The sequence below is a fragment of the Alligator sinensis genome, unplaced genomic scaffold (assembly GCF_000455745.1).
Source record: "Alligator sinensis unplaced genomic scaffold, ASM45574v1 scaffold1014_1, whole genome shotgun sequence".
Lineage (NCBI taxonomy): Eukaryota > Metazoa > Chordata > Crocodylia > Alligatoridae > Alligator > Alligator sinensis.
The window spans coordinates 384,835-406,407 of NW_005842692.1; the positions used below are offsets into that span (position 1 = coordinate 384,835).

General features: G+C 41.1%; 1 protein-coding gene across 1 annotated transcript in view; it reads left to right on the forward strand.

Moving 5' to 3' along the window:
- The window catches only part of NBEA (neurobeachin), an 827,350-nt gene that overhangs the window by 364,692 nt on the left and 441,085 nt on the right, over positions 1-21,573 (forward strand). The window contains exons 12-13 of the mRNA XM_025215995.1: positions 2,253-2,386; positions 19,103-19,211. Coding sequence (XP_025071780.1) covers positions 2,253-2,386; positions 19,103-19,211 — 243 coding nt within the window. The remainder of the gene's footprint in view (positions 1-2,252; positions 2,387-19,102; positions 19,212-21,573) is intronic.

The following is a 21,573-nucleotide window of genomic DNA, read 5'->3' on the forward strand; positions in this document are numbered from 1 at the left end:
CTGCTGGACAAAGACCCCTTTCCAGCCTGGATAGGTAGCTATCACCCCCACCCCATCTTCAACCAAGGACTTGGACTCTGCTTCTCTTCCCTACCTGGACTCCAGCCCTTCCACTGAGTCTCTTTCTCCTGCTGCCATTGTGAGTGGTTGTGTGTGTGTGTGTGTGTGTGAACCAATAACTTCATGGGGCTGTGTAGTGTGTTGTCTGTTTAATAAACCTGTTATTTGGACCCCTGAGTTGGGTTTTGCTTTACTGTGGTTTGACCCTGCTCCAATCTCTGCTCCTTGCCCCTCTAACTTCTGTCTCATTTCTCCCTCTCCTGCTTCTGGCTCTCTGCCACCTCCAACACCAGCCCTGAGCTCCTCTCTGCCTCCAAACCCCCTGTTTCTTTGCCACTGTCTTATCCTCACTGCCTTTTCCTTTTTCCCCGAGCAACCAGGGTTATGCCTCAGTTTCTTTCCTGGCTGTCTCCTCCTTGCCACCACGTATCTGCCCCTCGCCCTGCAATATCTCAGCTATCTGCCTCAGTTTCCAGCCCCAAGCTCCCAGGTTTCTGTCTCTCTCTCTTTCCTGGCTGTCTTCCCCTTGCCACCAGGCTTCTTTTTTTTTCCCCCTCCCATGCACCAGTGACCTCGAGTAACCCTGGTGCCACTTGATCTTAAATAAATCCAAGTCTCAGTTCCTCAGTCAGCTTCTCTCTAGTCCACCAGTTCTAATCCTGGTTCTGGCAACTTTCACTCCCTACACTTTAACTCTCTTCTCTCACCTTAACCTTCCCCCAAGTATCCCAGGAACCCCAAGCACCCACATACATACCGAACCATCCACGTTAGGAACACATACATACCGTACCATCCAAGTTAGGAACTTACCTATATGTAGGTGGGTTGTATGTATGTGAACTGGTGAGTATGTGTGTATGTGTATAGATAGATATATCTATATCTATATCTCATTGTGTGCATGATAGATGAAGTAGTGATCTGTGTATGTGTACCGAGTGTGCGGGTATTGACAATTGATTTTTGTCTAATTTTTAGTGTGTAGTGTGTATGTGCTTGGATTGGTGATAGGTATGCATGTGCCTAGGCTGCTTTGGATGTGTATGTGCCTGAACTGGTAGTGTGTGTATGTGTGTGTATGCACCTTATTGATTTGTGTGTTTGTATATGTGCAATTGTGTCACATTCTCCTGTCTAAGCGCAATATTGAGATCCTGAGAGTTGACCTGACCTCACAGGGCAACACTCCTGTTATTGACACAAGATATTTGCATTTACAGTTTCTTATATTTTAAAAACAAATGTTAATTTACAGCTAAAACAATCATTCCCACCTAAGTCTTTCTTTTGCTTGGTCTGGAGCCAAAAATAATGGATTGCAATGCATATTTTACACCACTAACTATAGCTTGTGATATGTTGAGGGCTCTCAGACTTATTTCCCAGCCCAGTCATTTTGAGTGAAACAGATAATGAAATCAGTAAGTTTAAATATGTTCAGTTCAATGTTCAGATTGAGTCCTCTAAAGAATTCTCAATTTTAAATATTTATATTTACTCCTCTTGTACCAAAGTGCAATAAAGGATGTTAAATAAAGGACAATAGAGGATGTTATCTATAATAACAGACCTATTGAATTCACGGTGGAAGTAGGGTCACTCCTTTAATCTTGCATGTTCCCCTATGTGCACCTGACCCCTTGTCACCCCTATTCCCTGCTGCTGAATAGTGGAGGACCCCGCCACTCCCTCCTGATCAACAGGGAAACTAAAACTGTGGTTTTAAACTGGAATTATTTTTGCCTCTCCAGCCATCAGCAGCAAACAGCAGGGCCATCTGGAGCCCCTCAGCCAACCAGTGGTGAGAGGCAAAAATGGTGCCATATTTAAAACTGCAGTTTTTGCCTCCCTGCTGATCAGGAGTGAGCCAAAAGCAGGTCTCCTCCACCAGTTGCAGGGCATGTGGGAGAACCTGCAAGATCATAGGAGCCACAGCATACCCCACTTCCATCATAAATTTGATAGGTCCCTACCTAGAAAGGTCTTGTGTGAAGTATTATTTTGTGTAAGCTGTTCTTGTATGTAATTCATCTGTCTTGAAGATTATAAAAGTGATTTATAGCGTATAGGAAGTCACTGTATTTGTAGAGTTTAGAGCTCAAAAGGTAACTAGTTTCTTATCTCACAGGCTTATATGTCATATACTGATAGAAATGTTTGAGAAACCTTTGTCTTTTTTTTTAACATAGGATGTGAAAGCTATAGTAACCCACTCAATTCACAGTGCAATTCATTCGATTGGAGGGATTCAGGTTCTTTTTCCTCTGTTTGCTCAATTAGACAATCGACAGCTACATGACAGTCAAGTAGAAACAACTGTCTGGTAAGCTTTGTTTAATCAAGTTCTTATATCAGTAAAATAAGCTAGCAACATTTTAGTTTCTCTTGTGGTAAGTTGTTAAAATAAATGCTGTAACTTGTGCTGTTTGTGTACTGTTTTTGAACTAAAATAAATATGATTTTAAAGGTGCTTATCATTGATCTGTAAGACATTACCTCCTTAAGAAGTTTTTTTTAAGCCATAGGGAATTAAGTAGAAAAATTAAAATAATTTACTACCTTAAGTACTGAGTTTAGATGGACTCAGAATATGCAATCTCAGTGGTGAAGTTTTTAAATTTTGACCAGATGTGTAAATATTTTATAATGCTATAGATTTTTCTTAATCAAGCTTCTCTTTAGTTCACTTTTTATTCTAGTTCAACTCCAAATTAATAAAGGACATTGCTTCTGTAGTAACAATGCTATGTAAGAAGTTGCAGGGTTGCACTGAGTTAGGGTATGTCTACATTGTAGTATTGCTGTGATTTCAGTTCTTTTTCGACATACCCAAGATACTTTAAAGCAAAATGGCTTAAAGATTTAAACTAACTCAGGTTGTGAAAGCACTATGGCTGTGGTTACATAGAATTTAGTATAGGTTGTAAATTGTAGAAGCTGGATACAGGCTTGTATAATTAGTCAGCTTAGAACTGCTAAACTTCTGTCAATTCCTAAGCTGAAATTTAGTTAATTTCTGTCTATCTACCTGAGCTGCAGTAACTGCAGTTAAGAAATCAGTCTGTTGAAGGGCAACATGCTCCCGCAGGATGGGGTGTTTATCTAGTGCTGCAGGAGGAGCTATGAGTTATTGAGAATGATGGATGTGACCCAGTGGTGGTTCACATGAGGAGGGTAACAGAAGCAGGGTGTAGTAAAACTGAAAAATATTCTTTGAGATTCTCCTTTGTATTTGTCCATGTATAAATTATAGAGAAATGAGCAACTGGTCCCAAAGGACCTTCTAGAAAGCAGTGTTTTATTGTGTCAGTTTAAAATCTCCCTCGTTGCTTTGAATTCTATTTTTAAAAGGACTGCGCAATGCAAACCAGTTTATTTTCATTTTTATGGCTAGTTCTATGCCAGGCATAAGGGAGGGTGATTCTTCTACTTAGAATGAGTATTTGTATTCTGGCTTGTATATTGCAGTAATTTTGGGTAGTTTGTAGGAAGTGTATTAATTGTTTAGCTTTTTGTACTATTGTGATTTTATGATCCTTAGATACAGTAACTTTTTTGACATTAGAATGTATGGGAAATGCGAGATTTTTAGTTGCTTACAAATTCATTGATATTTTTAAAAGAGTGGTAAATGGAAGAGGTGTCATTATTGAAGTTACTAAAACTTTTGAAAAAAGTGAAAAAAAAAACATTTTGCATTCATCTCAGTCTACATATTGATTTCTCTTCCCCCCCCCTGCACCCAGTTATACACAGGCAGAGAGTCTGTGAAATGAAATTGCTTTTTTCATTTTAATATTACTAGTTAACCTAGTCTTGTGAAATTGTGGCAAATTGTGTGTTCCCTTAGAGTGACACAAACATTCTAAAAACTGCATTGAAAATTCACATTTTCTGTGTGTATTCTCAAATGAAATGTTATAACTAATGCCTACAGTTCTCAAAAAATAACTATAATTGTTTGTTGCCTGCATATTGATTACTCTTTTTTTTTCACCGAAGTTATACACAGACAGAGAGCTTGTCTTTGCTTTGAAAGATACTTTTTTGATGCTTACACAATTTCAGTATGATCTGAAGAAACCTACATTTTAGCTGCTCTAAGGGAGAAACTTACATTTTAGTAAAACTATTGCTCAGGAGAGCTCATCAGCTGTTTTGATCTAACTCATGTCTGTATGATCCTAAAGTGTAACCTGTTAGCTAATCACTCGGACTCTGAATGAAGAAAGATAAACTTGAAGTGCTTTTGCTCCGTTTTTATTAGTGCAGAATCATTCAAACATTAACAGTTGCATTGTAATAGTTTATATCAATATCCTTTAATATAGATACATTTATCACATTATTTCTTAAATATGCATATATCTGTGACTTCAGGGGCATAGAAGCAGACAAAATTAATTGGTGCAGTTAGGGAAGAGCATGCATGAGTTATTTCTCTCTCTCTCTCTTTGTGCTGACTTAATGGTCCACCCATTAAACAAATGAGTTTGTAAAGAGTGAAAGAATGAATTATTGACTTTTCTATTTGAAGAAATACAGTGAGATTTAAATATAAATTTTAGAAAGACTAATGATCTCTCTAATTCTTTTTTTACTCTGTGGCCTTTCTTGTGAAAACATCCACAAAAATAACTTTAGAATACAGAGACCATTCTATGGAGTTAGCTGAACTTCAGCAACATTAAAGCTTTCTCTGCTTCAGTCAAGCGCTGCACTTCCTGCACTTCCTTCACAAGCTGAAGCTCTTATGTAATCAGATTATTATTTATTAATTTCTAAACAGGATCTGGGATTCACCATATTTAGCATTGTACTATATACTATATCAAGAGAAAAAACCTTGCTTTGAAGAACATATATTCTAAAAGACTAGACTGATGAATTGGGGGAAGAGATGTAACATAAAAACAAATTATTAAGGTGGACGCTGGCATATACTATATATTCAGTACTTATCTTTTTATTTTTGATAGTGCAGAGATAGAATGAGACTTTAGACTTTTATCAGAAAAGGGAGTTAAAATAAACAAGGAAGCAGGAGAATAAAAATTAGGGAAGAAAGGACTTTGACTGGCATAGAAAGAAGGTCATAAAAGAAAGGAGCAAAGAAGGGAAAGATGCAGAGGCATTGAGGTTATGTAGACCATGGTTTGCTGTGGGAGAACAGGGATGAAGATGAGAGGTGCCTTTATCTAATCAGCTATTTTAGACTTTTCTTATTTTATGTATTTTATTAGTTGAAACATGTCTATTCCACCCCTTTCATTTTTCAAAAGTTATAATTGCACTTCCCAATATTCCCTTTTCATACCCTTTATCACTTTTTGTTTTTAAATGCATTTTAAACAATTTTTAAATTTGTTAATCTATAAATATATAAAATTATCTCTCTATAGATATAGGAAGGTTCCATATAGTAGTCTTCTTTATACAATCACTTTTTTGTATTTGAATACTATTATTAAATAGCACCCTGGTTTTCTCTTCTCTGGACTAAGGCTGCATACACACAATCAGCTGACCAGGAAGAATGCTTCTGAGTTTATTTTCCTGGTAGGTAGAAGAACTTACCCAGAGAACCCTAAACAGACATTTGAATGCTGAGCTTCTAAAGAGCAGAGACCTTGCACAGCAGCTGATCAGCCAGGAGGGGCCCTGTGCATGCGTCTCTATGGATTCTGCTGGCTCTCTTAGTCTGCTTTGAGACATGAGCACTAGTCAGCCTGTGGATTGCTGCAGTTTAATGTGGAGACTGTGAGAACATGTTCTGCTCCTTGCTCTGTTGGAGAACTGTGCTGTGGCTTCAATCAGAAGGGAACATGTGCACAGACTCTTGCTCTCCCAGGAGCAATTTAACCCTGTTTGTTCCTAGGTTGTTATTTTTCTGGAGCAGCCGTTTTTGCTCTGGGAGTAAAATCCTGAATATCTGTATACAGGCAGTCCTCGACTTATGACTTTTTGAGTTATGACAAACAACATTTACGACTTTTATAAATTGGCAACCTATTTTGAGGTTCCTGTGCCGGTTTCACTTTTACAATGGTTGACACAGCTGCGTCCAGCTGGTAAGTCTGTTGTGGTGGTGTGGAGGGAAAGGGGGGTTGGGGGGGAGATCAAGGCCCCTGCAGTGAGGGAGGGATTGGGGCTGGGGCTGGGACCTGGGTTAGGGCAAGCACTGCTCAGGGAGGTGGTGGGGTGACTCGTGCCACTGCACACTATGGGTCCAGGAGCTGCTTGTGTGGCGGCTTGTCTGGTGGCTCTTGCTGCTGTTCCCATTGCTGGTCTAGGAGGGCGTGGGGTGCAGGCATGTGCCCAAGGATCTGCGCAGGGTGGGTGGGGCCAGGACTGCACCGGGCTGCACTCCAGGTGGAAGGCAGCCTGTGTCCCCAGCTGCTTGCCCAGCCCAGGTGGGGCCACCGGAAGCCTGAGCCGCTGCGCTGCCCCTGGACAAGTCCTGGTGCACAGCAGCGGGAGCCAGCTCAGCCTCCCTGCACCTCCCAGATGAGCAGAGGCTTTGCCCTGGCAGGGTGCCACCTGAAAACTCGCTGCAACCTTCCCATAAGCCCCTCTCTGCTGCCTGCCCTGCCCTGATCCAAAGGCATCCCCCCCCAATGCCCTGCCACTGCTTGCCCAGCCGGGGCGAAGCCACTGCTCATTTGAGTGGTGAGAGGAGGATGGGTTGGCTCCTGCCACTGCATGCTGCTTGTCCAGAGGCAGCACAGCAGCTCAGTCTCATGCTGGCTGCGAGCGGCAAGGGGGGCATAGCCCCCGCTCCCAGCGCCTTCCACCTGGAGCACAGCCCAGTGTAGCCCTGGCCCCATCCGCCCTGTGTAGGTCCTGGGGCACATGCCTCCACCTCATGCCCTCCCAGACTGCTGGCGGGAGCAGCAGCTCCTGAACCGGCAGCACGCAGCAGCATGAGCCACCCCACCCCCTCCCTGGGCAGTTCTTGCCCCAGCCTGGGTCCTGGCCTCAGCCCCAATACCTCCCCTGCTGCGGTGGCATTGATCTGCCCCCCCCCAGCCTCTTCTCTTCACCCACCACATCAGACTTACCAGCTAGAGACAGCTGTGTCAACTGTCAAAGGAACCAATCCCCCATTTATAACATTGTTCCTATGGAAAAATTGAATTGACTTAAGACTCAGTTTTCAGGAACCAATTGTTTTGTAAGTCTGAGGACTGCCTGTACTTGTGGTTATTCCTGGGAGAGCAGTGATTCTTCCAGTATAAACTGAATGTCTGTACATGACCTAAATCAGCTCATTTCTTCATACCTTTTCTCATACATTGCATTTTCAAAATATTTAGTAATTTTTTATCTCTTCTGGACTCTGCAGTGCCCAAGAATGGTGCCCAATACTCCCAGTGAAGCCAGTGTTGAATTGACTGGAAAAATAACTTCCTGTTATAACATGATACTCCTGTTGATGCACCCAATATGCTGTTAATTTTTTTGGGAATGATATTGTTACTTCTACTATCCGTATCTTTGTCTGATCTCCTCTCTACTTTTGAGCAGTGAAATAATAAAATATCCAACAGCTTTGCTGTCAACACTTCAGAGGTACTTATACTTACCTACTCCATAAAAACAGAACAATATAATCTACATTTTTACCATAAAAACAGGGTTTTTTTCTTTTTTTAGATCAATAGTTCTTAACCTTTTAGAGTCAAAGCACCACTGGTTAGACTCAAGGCACCCCTCTGAAAATAATAGGTCTTAGTTTTCACTCTTTTTTTCCTAGAGAAAAACAGTAGAGCAATTCTTATCTTGCAGTAAACTCAGGAAGTCTACAACAGGTTCTAGAATGTTTTGACACTACAGATTCCTATTTGCAATATCCAGGTTTAACTTGTGAATCATGTGTAGGTGTTCACATATCTAACAGTACAATATTCAGCAGCATCCTGTGGTACTGTTGAAAGGATCTCACAGTACTCCAAGGTGCCATGACACCTTGGCTGAGATTCGTTGATTTATATTGTACATCAGTTAAGCTGAATACACATGTTCAAATAATTTGGGAGAATTCTCCCAGGTTTGTTTGCCTGGTAGAAAATTAATCTGGAGATGCCTGAACAGACATTCAAATGTTCAGCCCTTGAATAGCAGCTATCTTGCAGTGCTGATGCCATACTGCTAGGGGGGCCCTCTGCACACATCTCAGTGTGCTCTGCAGACTCCTTGGGCATTTATACACATACTTTTTCACGCTGAGGCATGCTGGAGATCCACCACATTGGAGCAGACTTGATTAATCGAGTCTGCTCTGTACACAAGCTGACACGCACCACGCTGCATCACTTAGTTGTATAAGTGGCGAAATGCACACCAGCCTAGAGAAAATGGTGGTGGTGTGCTTTTGAACTAATACACCATTGTGTTTTAGTTCAAAAGTGGACCACCACCATTTTCTGCAAGCTGACATGCATTTTGCTGCTTATACAACCACATGCATCTCAGCGCCGGGTGCTTTTCAAAGCATGCAGTGCATGCATGTGTAAAAATGCCCCTTAAGTCTGGATGGTGACAGATAGAAGCTGTGCACAGGGCACCCTTAGTTGGCTGACCCAGTCAGGCAGTTGGCTGCTTGTGTCTCCCTGCAACATGATGTGGAGATTTTGAAGGGGTCATGTACCTTATTTGGCTAAAGCAGCAGAGTCCAGTCAGAAACACTGTCCCCGGGAGGAGATGAGGGGAGAGAGCAAAGGACCCTGGGTTGCTGGAGGAGTGTGTTCTTGCTTCTCTCAGAAGAGAATGTATACAGACATTTGCTATCCTAGGGAAAAACTGTCTTGGGAATGATTTAACTCTGGTTGGTCTAAAGTTATTTCTCTCCTGGATCAACTGTTTTTTCTATGAGGAAAAATGTCCTGAACAGCTGTACACTCATGGTTTCTCTTGGGATTCTCTTGGTCTGTCATGGCCTTATAGTGCCTTGTTCAAAAGGGAAATCACACAACTTGGATCTTAATACTTTTTACTTTTCCTCTTGTTTCTTAAATAATTCCTACCAAGAGAAGTAGCATGTCTTTAGTTGCTGTGATGCAGCTAAATTCTTTTGATACATGTGCATTGGGATTATAGTATGGAAGGATTACTCATATGACAGTATTACCAAAAAGCAAAGATTGAGTACATCTGGAGAAAAATCATAAGAGAAGTAAGAAGATTTTTATTGTTTAAAGCATTTCAGGGATAAAGTAAGACATGGTGCCTATGTTTAATACTCGTATCCTACTAATTCTTAACCTGGAATCCTAGAAACTCTTACTCCATGTTGGACTCTGAACTAGCTGTTACAGCTCAGGAAATAGAGCTTGGTTTCATTGCAGATAGTTCTCTAAAAATGTCATCTTAATGTGCAGCAGTGATCAAAAAAGCCAAGAAAAGGTTGGTTATCATTAAGAAGGGAATTGAAAACAAAATGGAGAACATTGTCATGCTATTATACAAATTCATAGTGCACCCACATCTTGAATTTTGTGGGCAGGTCTCATCTCAAAAGGGATGCAATAGAATTAGAAAAGGTACAGAGAAGGATAACCAAAATGATCAGGGGTTTGGAGCAGTTGCCATGCCAGGAGAGAGTAAAATGGCTAGGACTCTTCAGTTTGGGAGGAAGGAGAAGACTGTTGGGGGGAGGGGGGGTATGATGGAGGTCTGTAAAATCATGAAGGGTGTGGACCAAGCGAACAGGGAATTGTTGTTCACCAAATCCCAGAATACTAGAACTAGGAGGTACATGCTGAAATTAGTAGGTGACAGGCACGTCTACATGTTGCCCCATGGTCATGTAGCAACATTGCCGTATGGTATGATACAGTGATGTGATCACGTATGTCTACACATGATTGCCAGCTATGTTGCCATAGTAGCATGCTTCCCAGGTATAGTGCGCTGCTGCAGCAACACAGTGGTGAAATCTAATCATGTGTCACGTGTACACCGCAGTAACTGCCTGTATTGTGTCATGTTTTAGTACTTCCAGAAGGAATTACTAAGGAATTACTAAAGCACAGCAGCATAGCAACATCGCCATATGGCACCATGTAGATGCACCCAACAGGATTAAAGCTAATAGAGATAGCGGGGGGTGGGGGGTGGGGTTTTTTGGTTGGCTTTTTTACACACAACACAGTTTACTTATGGAATTCATTGTGACAGGAGGTCCTGGAGGAAGACAGCCCAGCCAGGATCAAAAAGGGCCATTGAACAGAATTGTTGGTGATGTTTCCCTTTGCACTCTAAATCAATAAATGGCAGATGCCAGGGAGGGTATTGATCACTCTAAAGATATCCACTTCAGTGTTCTCCCTGTGTAATATCCACTTCTGTCACTGTTGGTGACAGGATACTGGGTTGGAATGGCCACTGGTCTGATCCAGTATGGTACTTATATTCTTAAATTATAGTCTTGGATTGCATACAATAGACTGGAATCAAAGAATAATATAGACATTATCACATATTTAAGAAAGGAAATACAATGATTGGAGCTGGTTAAAATGTTCAGATATTGACTTTTGGAGTCAACACCCAGATTAATTTGTTAAAATAATTAAAATTCATTCAGTTATCTAAGTTGCTTTAGTTATGGCATTCTTCTACATTTTTAGCTAAATATATCTGTTGCATCTTGAGAGAAACTATGGAGGGCACCAGTGGTCAAAATGTCAGGCTAGCATTCCTAGTCTGTTTTTCATCTTCTACTCTGAATACTTGCTAGTTCCTTCTCTGCCTTGGTGTATCAATTACCTTTCAGGATCACTGATCTGTTCAGCTTTTTTGTGTATAAATGTTGCCTTTGTCTTCTTCCTGCCTTCAGTTTGCAGTTACCCCACATCTGCTTTTGGATGACTGAGTTAAGCAAAATAGAAAGCAAAAGAGAGAAATGTAGTGGGATAAGTTAATTATTTGAATCTTTTTCTCTATATTTATTTCTATTAATTTGCTAGTCCATAGCAGTGCTGTTCTTATCACTTCTACTCTGATCTGGTCTTGTATATATTTTTTTTCCTGTCACTAATCTCTCTCCTCATTGTTTTACATATAGGCTGCTTGCAGACGTTAAAAAAATAAAACAAAACGGTGCTTTACTTTAAACTCAGTGCGTTCCTGCCCTGAGCCCAGTGCATTCCCAGAAGAGGCAGTCCATTAGTTAGACCTGGCTCGCTCAGTGTCTGTATAGATCAGGTACCTTAGTGGGGCTTTTCTGTCGTTTCCATCTAATAGCTGATTGAGGCACTCAATCTATACAGATGCTGCAGAACCGGGTTGAAGTTATGCGCTGTTTGTTCAGGTAAAGCAGTTTTAAAAAAATATCTAAAAGTAGCCATAGAGACCAGACTCTTCGTTATGGTTGAAATATGGAAGCCAAAAATGTATTTGAAACTGTTACTACACTGAGATAAACTACCTCGGGTTAACTAGCAAGATTGTTTCAGTCCAGTTCCCCACTGGCAGCTGTGGCCTTAGGCATTACTGACCTGAGGTTTGGTGTAAAAGCTGTTTTTACCTTTATACCATCAGTTCTGCGCAGGAGCCCTAATGGGAAACCAGTATCCAACCCACTTTCCTCCCCATGTTTCATAGTTTCATAGTTGGTAGGGTTGGAAGGGACCTGAGCAGATCATCAAGTTCGATCCCCTGCCCTGGGCAGGAAAGAATGCTGGGGTCAAATGACCCTGGCTAGGTGATGTTGGAGCTAGCAGAGATGGATGAGACCTCATGTAGGTCAAAATATGGAAGCAAGTTATCTGACCATGGCACTGACTTCAATCCAATATGCAGCCCTTTAAGATAAAGGTGCCTCAAACCCAAGCCTTTTTAATGCACTAACTGTATTAACATTTTCTAGACTTGATGATTAAACTTTAATTCCCCACAATGAGTCCTCCTGGATACTAGATTTAAGGTTGAAGCATGCACTGTCTGTCAGGTGTGCCAGAGGGGGGAGCAATCCTTTCCAGATTTCAGAATTTCCTAGCCCCTCAGATGATACAATATTCAGCCAACTAATTTAAGGGTGGGGATTGAAGTAGTGCTGAAACAAGCACTATAACATGGACAGTGGCATGTTGAAACCTTCATCCCCCTCTACCTCCTGCAGTCAGCAGTCATTCATCTAATGTCATTACTACCCCAGTACCACTGCAAATGGTGTTGAATGAAAAACTCTGCGGCCTAAATCTGATGTCTGATACTCTGTGGGAGAAAAAGGGAAAACCAAGGAGGCAGAACCCCTCCTAATCCACACTCCCAGAGGGTAAGTGGAGAGAGGTATTTAGCATATTAGCCTGAAGTCAGACAGAAGGCAGGTGAGGGGTGGCACACCTTATAATAATCTGGAGACAGAGAACCAGATGGAGTTCCTGGAACAGTGACCTAATTGCTCTGAGGTGAGATCTCAATCACATCTTCTCCAGTCCCTAGAGAGTCTCGCCTACTCCTGACCCCATCAGAGCGGTCCTGTCCCATGGCTAATAGTGTGAGTGTTTGAACAGTTTAGTAGTAAAAGAAAGCCCTTCTTGTTTTGTGACAATGGTAATTTAATGGCCATGATTAAATCTATAACAGGCCAAACTTATTGCTCTACAAACTGCTGTTTCAAAACCCAGCAAGGATGGGTTTCCTTGATTTAGGTACCCTTTCCCAAACTGCACTATAAGCACAGTCAACAAAGTAAAGTCTTGGTGTGACCTCCTTTTATGCTGTCTGTTAATAAAAAGCCCGTAATGTAACCAAGATCAAACCTTACCTGTTAAGATGATTATTACGTAGGTTCTTCCTTCAGCACTATTCAGCACATATTAAGGGACTACTTTTTCCCCGTACGTTGAGCTGAAGTGATGGGTCACCTACCAGTGACTCAAGAGACTCCTATTACTCTTTCTGAACAGCTTTGCTACCTGCTGATAACATGAGATGTTGCAGGCTCCTACCATGTATTCCATTCTTCTTTGTAACTGTCTTTAAATAAAATACTTTATTCTATATTGCATTTTCTAGTGAATTGAAAATAATTGCCACACAGTGTACTATATTCCTGTGTCAAAACTTACCATTTTTTTTATATAGGACTATACAATTTTATGCATATATTCATTTTCACTATTAGCAATAGGTTGAGATTTCAGGTATCATTACGGTAACAAATGTGGATGAAATCTGTTTAAAAGATGTTTTTCAAAAAACAACTGAATCCAGAGAGCTAGAGATTTTCATTCTTTAAAATATCTTTGTCGACTTGTTTGTCACGCTGTTTGTGCAGATGAGAAACCTTGACAGCTACAGTTGCTTGTGTTTTCATCCAACTTAGACATCCAATGACCACCTAATGTAGAATCTGTGCGGGCCGGCTCCTGATCTCGGGGGCGAGCTGGGCCCGTCTTTGTGCACACAGGCTGTGGCCAGCAGCCCGGGCACGCAGGGCCGGAGAAAACCGCGGCGCGGTATGGTACGCTCGAGCTAGAATCAGTCACGGAGGTGTAATGGTTGATTGAAAAGATTATTTACTTACACCCAAGGTGGTTGCGGTGTAGGCTGGTCAGCTTTCCAGGCACAGCTCCGCTTGAGTTTTCGGTGGAGGACTCTAATAGACTCGGTTCCTAACCCCGGAGCAGTTTAGACTCCGCGGGTTCAACAATTCTCGTTCACGGAGCAGCTGTATCTCCATGGGTTACTTGGTTCCCAGGTCCCCTGGAGCTGTTAAGACTCCGTGGGTTCGACAATTGGGTCCATAGGATAGGGATACGTCTGGACTGCGATCGGCGACGGGGAGAGGCTAGAGGTTATATGCCCCGGAGTTGTTAAGGCTCCGGGGGTTCAGTAAATAGGCCCCCCGGAGTTGTTGAAGCTCCGTGGGTTCGACAAATTAAACCTCTGTTGCCCTCTTAAGGAAAAAGCTGGGATTAAGATCGGCCAATAATGTGGCGGAAATCTTAATACAAATGGCGGGAACTTCCTTGTACCGTGCATCACTATGATGCAAAAGAAATGCACGATGTAAAGAAGGCTACAGAACTGGCGGGAAAAGCTCCTGCACGCGGGTTCTTAATTGCAACAGAACACTCCACCGTGCAAAAGAGCTGCAATTTAGCGGGAACACAATTTAGCGATGCCGAAGCACACACAAACAAAAAACCCCACAACTTTGGGTTGTGACAGAGTCCAAGATAAAAGTTAGTTAACAAGATAAAATATATGAAGGAAATACTGCTGGAAAGAAGAAAAAGTAGAGGTATTGATGAAGATAGTGACTTTTCACAACCCTAACCCTAACCCAACACATTCTGGATGAATTATTATTTACTCACCTTTTCCCAAAAAGTCAGTTGAAAATTGGAGTAGAAGCAGGGTGAAACTGCTGCATGCAGGCTGACTTGCTTTTGCCTCTGCCAGCCTCAGGGAGGAAAAGGATAGAATTAAACCTTCACGGTTAGAGCTACGGTGTTAACTTTGTCATCGCTACAGCCACTGTAGTCAGGATCCCCTGCAGACAGCATTTTGCCTTTTTTCTTTATTCTACCTTCTAAAGTGTATGTTTTGTTTAGGGGGGAGGGGGAGAAGGGGAGGAGTGTGGTATGCAAGAAAAAACAGTGAGTCATATATCTACAATCTGTTGTTGGGGGTTGTAAGTTGTCATGTCAGATTTTAATTTAAGGAATGGCATTTTTGAATGGAATGTTGAAAAATGATTGCAGGATCAAAAGATTAAAATATACTAGGTACTAATCTATGGCCTAGAAGAGGGAAACAATTTACAAGAAAAGCTAACTAATAAATATCCTTGGGTTCATAATGCCTTTGCCATAAAAATAGTTGATTGTGACTGAGTTACATAGGCAAAGGACTCCAGGAAAATAATGAACAAGTACAAGTATGAAAGACATCCTTGACCATATTTGCATGGTGAGCTCACACATTGTAAGTAATGGACAACTTATAATAAACATACTCACCTCCCTTGCTAAATGTTTTACTGACCTTCCAAGAATACACTGGCACATTTGGAAGAGAATTTTGTAGCAGATTATCAGTGTAACTAAGTTTCAGGTGTTAACCATGATAAGATGCATAGTCTTTCAGATACTATTGTTGTCTCTATTAAATGTTAAATTGTAGAATAAGAAGTATAGTATCATCCACTGAAAAGTATAGGAGTTTCATACTATGAGTTGAAAATTTTATTTCTAGTTTTGTTTATGAAAAAGTACTACTAGAAACCTTTTCTTGCCCTAAGATCCTCCTCTGTTTGGCAAAAAACCCCATAACCCCATAGTATGTGTTTGACTCAGTATTGGTTGACATATACTTGCCATTGTGTGTATCCTATAATTTAGTTGCTGTGCAGACAAACTGTTGTGTCCTAGACAGGACATGGTATAGAGGAGATATAGGAATGGGCTGAAGTATCCTTTATATTTGCCTTTGTATCTAGGGGAGTTGGAAATAGGCAAGAATGGAGAGAAATTTTGTATGGCAATGCACAGAATTTTGCAAGTTTAATGTGAACCCTGCAGCAATCTGATGCATTTTAGTTTCTGGTAAGTTTGTTAAATTCTGTTTGAAAATATTCATCTTGGAAGGTGGCCTTCTAATAAATATTATTTCCCCTATGGCAACAGTAACCACGGTTAAAGCATCCTTTTGGCTGTATGGTTCTGCTGAAAAAATTGATTATAAACTTCAATTTTTCAGGTATAACACATTTACTAACATTTTGAATGGCCAGTATAATATGATTAAATGATTTTGTTAGATGTCCCCAGAAATACATTAAAAACTATGGATCCAGTCTTGTAAATGAACTGATCAGTATCTTCTAGGATCAGAATATGGTGTTAGAGTGAGCAATTATTTATTTTAGTCTTATTTATGTGCTCTGTTGGAAAGTCAGTCTTTACAGATATTAAAAGGCAATAGGGAGTGTATCTTGAGATTTGTACAACTGTTAGATCCTTCCAGGGAAGCAGACTGAACTTTCTGTAGTACAAAGCATGTATGTTACATATTACAAAAGTGGGTTCTTCTCTTTCCTTTTTATTTTAATTAATATTTTCTTTGGCCACTGTTTTCTTTTTAGTATAGTCTTTTCCTTTCCCAAGATCATGACAGGAGCAAGTTTAAGCAAGGCTTTTGGAACAAATTCAAAGTATATAATCTTTTGGGTTTTTTCCCTTTCTTTTGATCATTTCCTTCATTTAGTATATTCAGTGGCAATTAAAAAAAATTGTGAACTAGCCCTGTATTTCTTACTTATACCATTTGAGATTTAGAGAGACTGTTACTGCACAGAGGAATAGATCTGTATAGTCAAGCAAACCTATTATAAATCAACCATTTTTTCACCAGTTTCACCAGATGTTGGGTGTTACTGTTCATCAGTACTGTTGTATCCTTATTCCGTAATGTCCTAAATTGCTTTAAATTTGTAGGAAAATGTGAGATGGTTCAGTTTAACCTCTAATTTCTCTAGTACTTAGAATTTTCATTATTTGAGGTTGCAGCGGTCCATTAATATGTTCTGCCTCAAATATTTTAATACATATATACTGCTATAGTTTTTTTCTCATGAAGGGAAAGCTTTTGTGGTAGATCATTTATATTATAGTGTTTTTCATAGACCTCAAGTAAGATTGGGACTCATTGTGTGTGTTTGTATGAGGATGTAATAAGATTACATCCATTACTTGTGAGTTTTACAATCCAAGTGGATAAAACGGATAAATGGATAGAAACAAAATACTTGCAAGGGGTCACACAGTAGGGCACTGATAGAATTTGGAAACAGAAGCCAAGTATTATGTCTCACATCAGTGTCACGTCCATGAGACAGCTTTATTTTCACCCCATGTTAAACTCATTAGCTGTTATAATTTCTGATTATGGTATCAGTCCTATCATGTTTATAGTTCTGGACCTTAAACTCCTAAAGATTTATGCTTTTGCTTTTAGCATATGACGAGTAGTTCTGTTGAAGATACTGGAACTACTTGCAGTAATACTAAGTAAAGATGTAAAATCTGTGCAGGATTTTTGCCTTAGCTTCTGCATATTTTAGTTACTTCTAAATATAGACCAATCTAATATTTCATATCTATCATTTATATAGAAACACTTAAATGCCTCCCATGAACTGCCACAGAGTAAAATTGTTCATGTTAGATATGAGAATCATCTTCAGATCTGTTGCTTAAATTAAATGGTTAAAAGATTGTTTTAGATGTTAAATAAAATTGTAGAAGCTTCTATTAAGATAGAAAAAAATAAAGCTGGTGAATTTAACCTGTTTTGAAATTAGTATGACAGTTTGACAAGCTGATTTTATGAAAAGGTTTGGAGTACAGTAACCGGATGTTGTCTATATTTTTTTACTGCTGACAATTTGTAAAGAATACTGTAGGTGGTTTGAGACTGATTATTATGACCTTACAATAATGAAGCAAAACAAAATGCTTTTTTGTGGTCACAGCATGTACTTTCATATGCCAACACTGCTCACCAAGAATAATCTGTCCCGTTTCCCTGAGCGTATTGAAAAATTTTTGGTGCTGGCATGGATTAAGTGGTCTCAAAAGATGTTTTTAAAAAATTCAGAAGTTGTGTTTGAATAGCAATAGAACTTTGAGCTGGATGGATACTTTTAATAAAATTCAAACTTATAAAGGGCAGATTGGATGTTTTCTACATTTCTTCCATAGTTGCCACTGCATAATTTTCTTTTTCCACTGAGAATCTTTATAATAAAGCCAAATATACACAGAAAGATAAACATGTATCTGCATATTCAGGGAATTTTAAATGAGTTTCTTTCTAGAAAACTGATAATTGTTTTTAGCTCCTTTCTCTGTTTTTAATTCGTTGTATTACATGCAGCCCTCAGTTCCAATGTGTTATTTGTAAAAAATTGGCTCTTAAAATATTTTTTTCTCTTTTTCTCCCTCCCCTGAATTTGTTTTTCCCTTCCTGTGTACTTCACAACAACTAGTGACAACATATCTTTCCCTTTCTCTCTCTCTCTGCATCATCAGTGCATTTCATTTCCGTTCTATATCACCTCTGACCAGCTCTATTAAAATGATTTCTTCTTCTCTTAACCTGTCACATGGTTCTCTCTCTGCCTCTCCTGGCTCTCATTCTCTTCACTTGAATGGCAAGTCTGTCCTCTGAATTGTCCCCTATCTTTTGGTGTGCCTGCAAATTGTAGCTTTTTGTGACTTTTGTGTCTTGCTATGTTGTTTAAGCACATCACTCTGAGAGGTGTTGAACACTGTTGGGCTGCTGAGTGGTTTTCTTGCTGGTCTTGGACTTGTATCCTCTTAACATTTTCCCAAATACATGACATGGATTCTCAGCCTATGCCAGGATGCACATGAACCTTATTGTTTGGGCAGGCCTTGAAGCTTGGACTTTGCCCTCCTGGTTATTTTGGAGGAAATAATACAGAGAGCCTTCAATACAAGTCCTGTTGTGCTCAGACTGGGCAGCATGGCCCATGTACGAGTGTAGCAGCTTTAGGCCTTGTCCCTGTTCTATTAGTAATTATAAAGTCTAAAAGTGCTGAATGGTGGTGCAGAAATGGCCACAGATTTTGCTCTGAAATTATTTAACAGTAACATTCAAAAGATTGTCAACACAGCCCATACCTGCACCAATCTAGTACTGTTAGCTGGATTTCACTCATCAGTTCCTGTCCCTTTCAGCTGCACAAGACTTTGACTAGGACTGCAAGTTCTAGGAATGGGTGTTTAAAACATGGCACAGTCCTGGTGAAACCAGTGGAGATGGCAAAGATGATTTTTTGCTTCTATTTTGAATACTATCTTCCACTTCAAGTTTTGTGTTATGTGAATGATTGATGGGAAATTAGTCATTATAAAATGTGCAACTTCTGTTCTGTTTTTTAAAATGTTCACTTTAAGCTTGTTTCTGTTCACCTTATAGCTGCTGATAGTGAAAATTTAACAATAAAGACTGATTTAGAAGTTGTGAAATCTGATAAATATTTGTACTTTACATGCAGTGCTACCTTACTGGCTTTCCTGGTTGAACTTCTTAAGAGTTCAGTAGCCATGCAAGAGCAAATGCTTGGTGGAAAAGGCTTTTTAGTCATTGGCTACCTCCTTGAAAAGGTATGTATTTAATGTTTTATATTTATTATTAATATTGACATTTAAAATATATCGATAAATATTTTCAGTCATCTGTTTGCACTGCTAGGCTGCATCCACACAAGCGTGCACGTGCATTTTGTGGCCCCTCAAAGGCTTTTGATGGGCTGCAAAATGCACCCTGCACATGTGATTTGGTTTTCCATGCTGCATATTTGCAGTGTGGCGACAAATTTAGATATCGGGAAATCCCAGAAAAAAACGGGGTGGCGCATGTGACAACTGCATGTGCCTCCTGAAACTGGAGCCTGGCTGGCCAGAGCCATATTCCAGCTGCCGGCCAGGCTCTGCGAGGCCCAATCACTGCTGCTAGAGCCCCAGGCGGCCCCAGGACCCTCAAGTAAGTCTGCTGGAGCCAGCCCAGGGGATTGATTGCCTCAGTAAATATCTTGGAAATATTACCATGTGAATATTTTTTATGCTATTTACAGAGTGCTTGATTTCTTTCTTTGCCCATATGCTCCTGTTATATTGCTAATATTTATTTTTATGAATCCTCAAATTTTAGTGAATTCCCCTCAAATTAAGACTCATTCCTGTCGCAGAGCACTAAGGTGCCCTGCTCCTAAAGAGGGGAAACTGCTAGGGAAAAAGCCCTAGCAGTGAGTCAGGAGCCCAGCTGTTGGTCACCAGGGCAACTAGAGTAGTTAGTGACCCACACCTGCCAGCGGTCAGCTGACCGAAGGGGGGCAGGGCCTGGCACATATAAACTCCATGGCTGAAGCCAGGCAGGGAGTTCCCTGCCAGCAGCCAGGGGGGAAGGAGCTCTCCCTGAACAAGCTGAGAGGAGAGGCCTGACCGCAGGTACAGCCCCGAGCCTGGTAAAGGATGGATCATCCTTGGGGTGGTTTGAGTAACGTTGTTATAGCCGGGCGGCTTCAGGTAATGTTATAGCCAAGGGGCTTGTGTTTTGTTTACTGCTTAAAACTGGTGATTTGGGTGAGGCTATTAGGGGATGGAGGAGGCCTCATAGGGGACCCACAGCAGTGTGGACACCCCAGTGCAAGCAGGGGCGCAGCATTTGGGGTGCACCAGCCCCCAGCCCCAGAGAGGGGGGCAGCGAGAAACCCCAGAAAGGGGGGCAGCGAGAAGCGCTGGGAAGGCGTAGTGCAGGACAGGTCAGTGGAGAGCCCGAGCAACAGGAAGGCGTAGTGCAGGACAGGTCTGCGAAGAGCCTGAGTGCCAGGAAGGTGTAGTATGGGATAGGGCCATGGAGAGCCTGAGAGTCAGAGAGGGCACAGAGTGAGACAGGGCCGTGGAGAGCCCTCACGCTAGCGAGGGCGTAGACTGAAAGAGGCAGGGCCCAGAGAGGACAAGGGAGGCCAAATTATACCAAGGCCCAGACTGAACAACATTGGTTCCACCTGCAAGACTTAGGGTGTGGTAAAGGGGTGGTAGGAGCCACGCATAGCCCATAAGGCTACGGTGCCGCGAAACACCCGTTGTACCATCAATCTTGGAGCGGGACCTACCAGGGCTCCGGGAATCCACGGGGTCCGAGTGTCCAGCAAAAACGTGACCTAAAGGGTTTAAAAGGCAGCCTCCCAAATATATATTTTATCATCAAAGACGTGGCGGGCAAGAGTTGAGGGTGCCCATTGGGTCAACTTGGCACGGTAAAGGGGGCCTTAGGAAGATCACAGCTATCCTACTGGACCCTGCGCCATGACAATTCCATGGAAATGGAAAGCCAGTATACATTGCAGCAAAATATTGTAGATGTAGATAACAAACTAGTTACCAATATTAATTTCTAGAAAAATTAAAGATTACGCTTTGTGTACAGTACATCTCAGAAGAAGGAACTGGGTATGACAAAGATGTAGATGATATATTGCTTGGTCTGTATTCAGAAAACAAGCAACACATTGTCTTAGTTCTTTATAATTGAAAGAATGTCTCACTTCTTGATGAAGTGGAAAATAGTATCTGCACATATCTTCTAGTTTTCCCCCCACAAATCACCAGTGATCTTTACATTAGATTAAATATGGCTGCTAGCTTTCATTCATAGTGTATTTTCTTGCAGATATTGAGTAAGGTAATCAGATCTTGAGGATGGATCAAATGGTATCTTGATGCTGTCAGCAATGAAGGCAGCACAACACCTAGATCTTTAGTAATATTCCCAACACCCTCCTGTAATACTGAACAGGTATAGTGTGACAAGATGCACCTGTAAATGTGCACATGACAGTTTTTTCTCCCAGAAATTTGAAACTGTCCAACACCACTTTCTCAGAATGCTCAATTGTAGTCAGTCAAGTCTACTTCTGTTGACAATACACAAGTGTGTCCACAACCCTCCCCCACCCCACCCCAC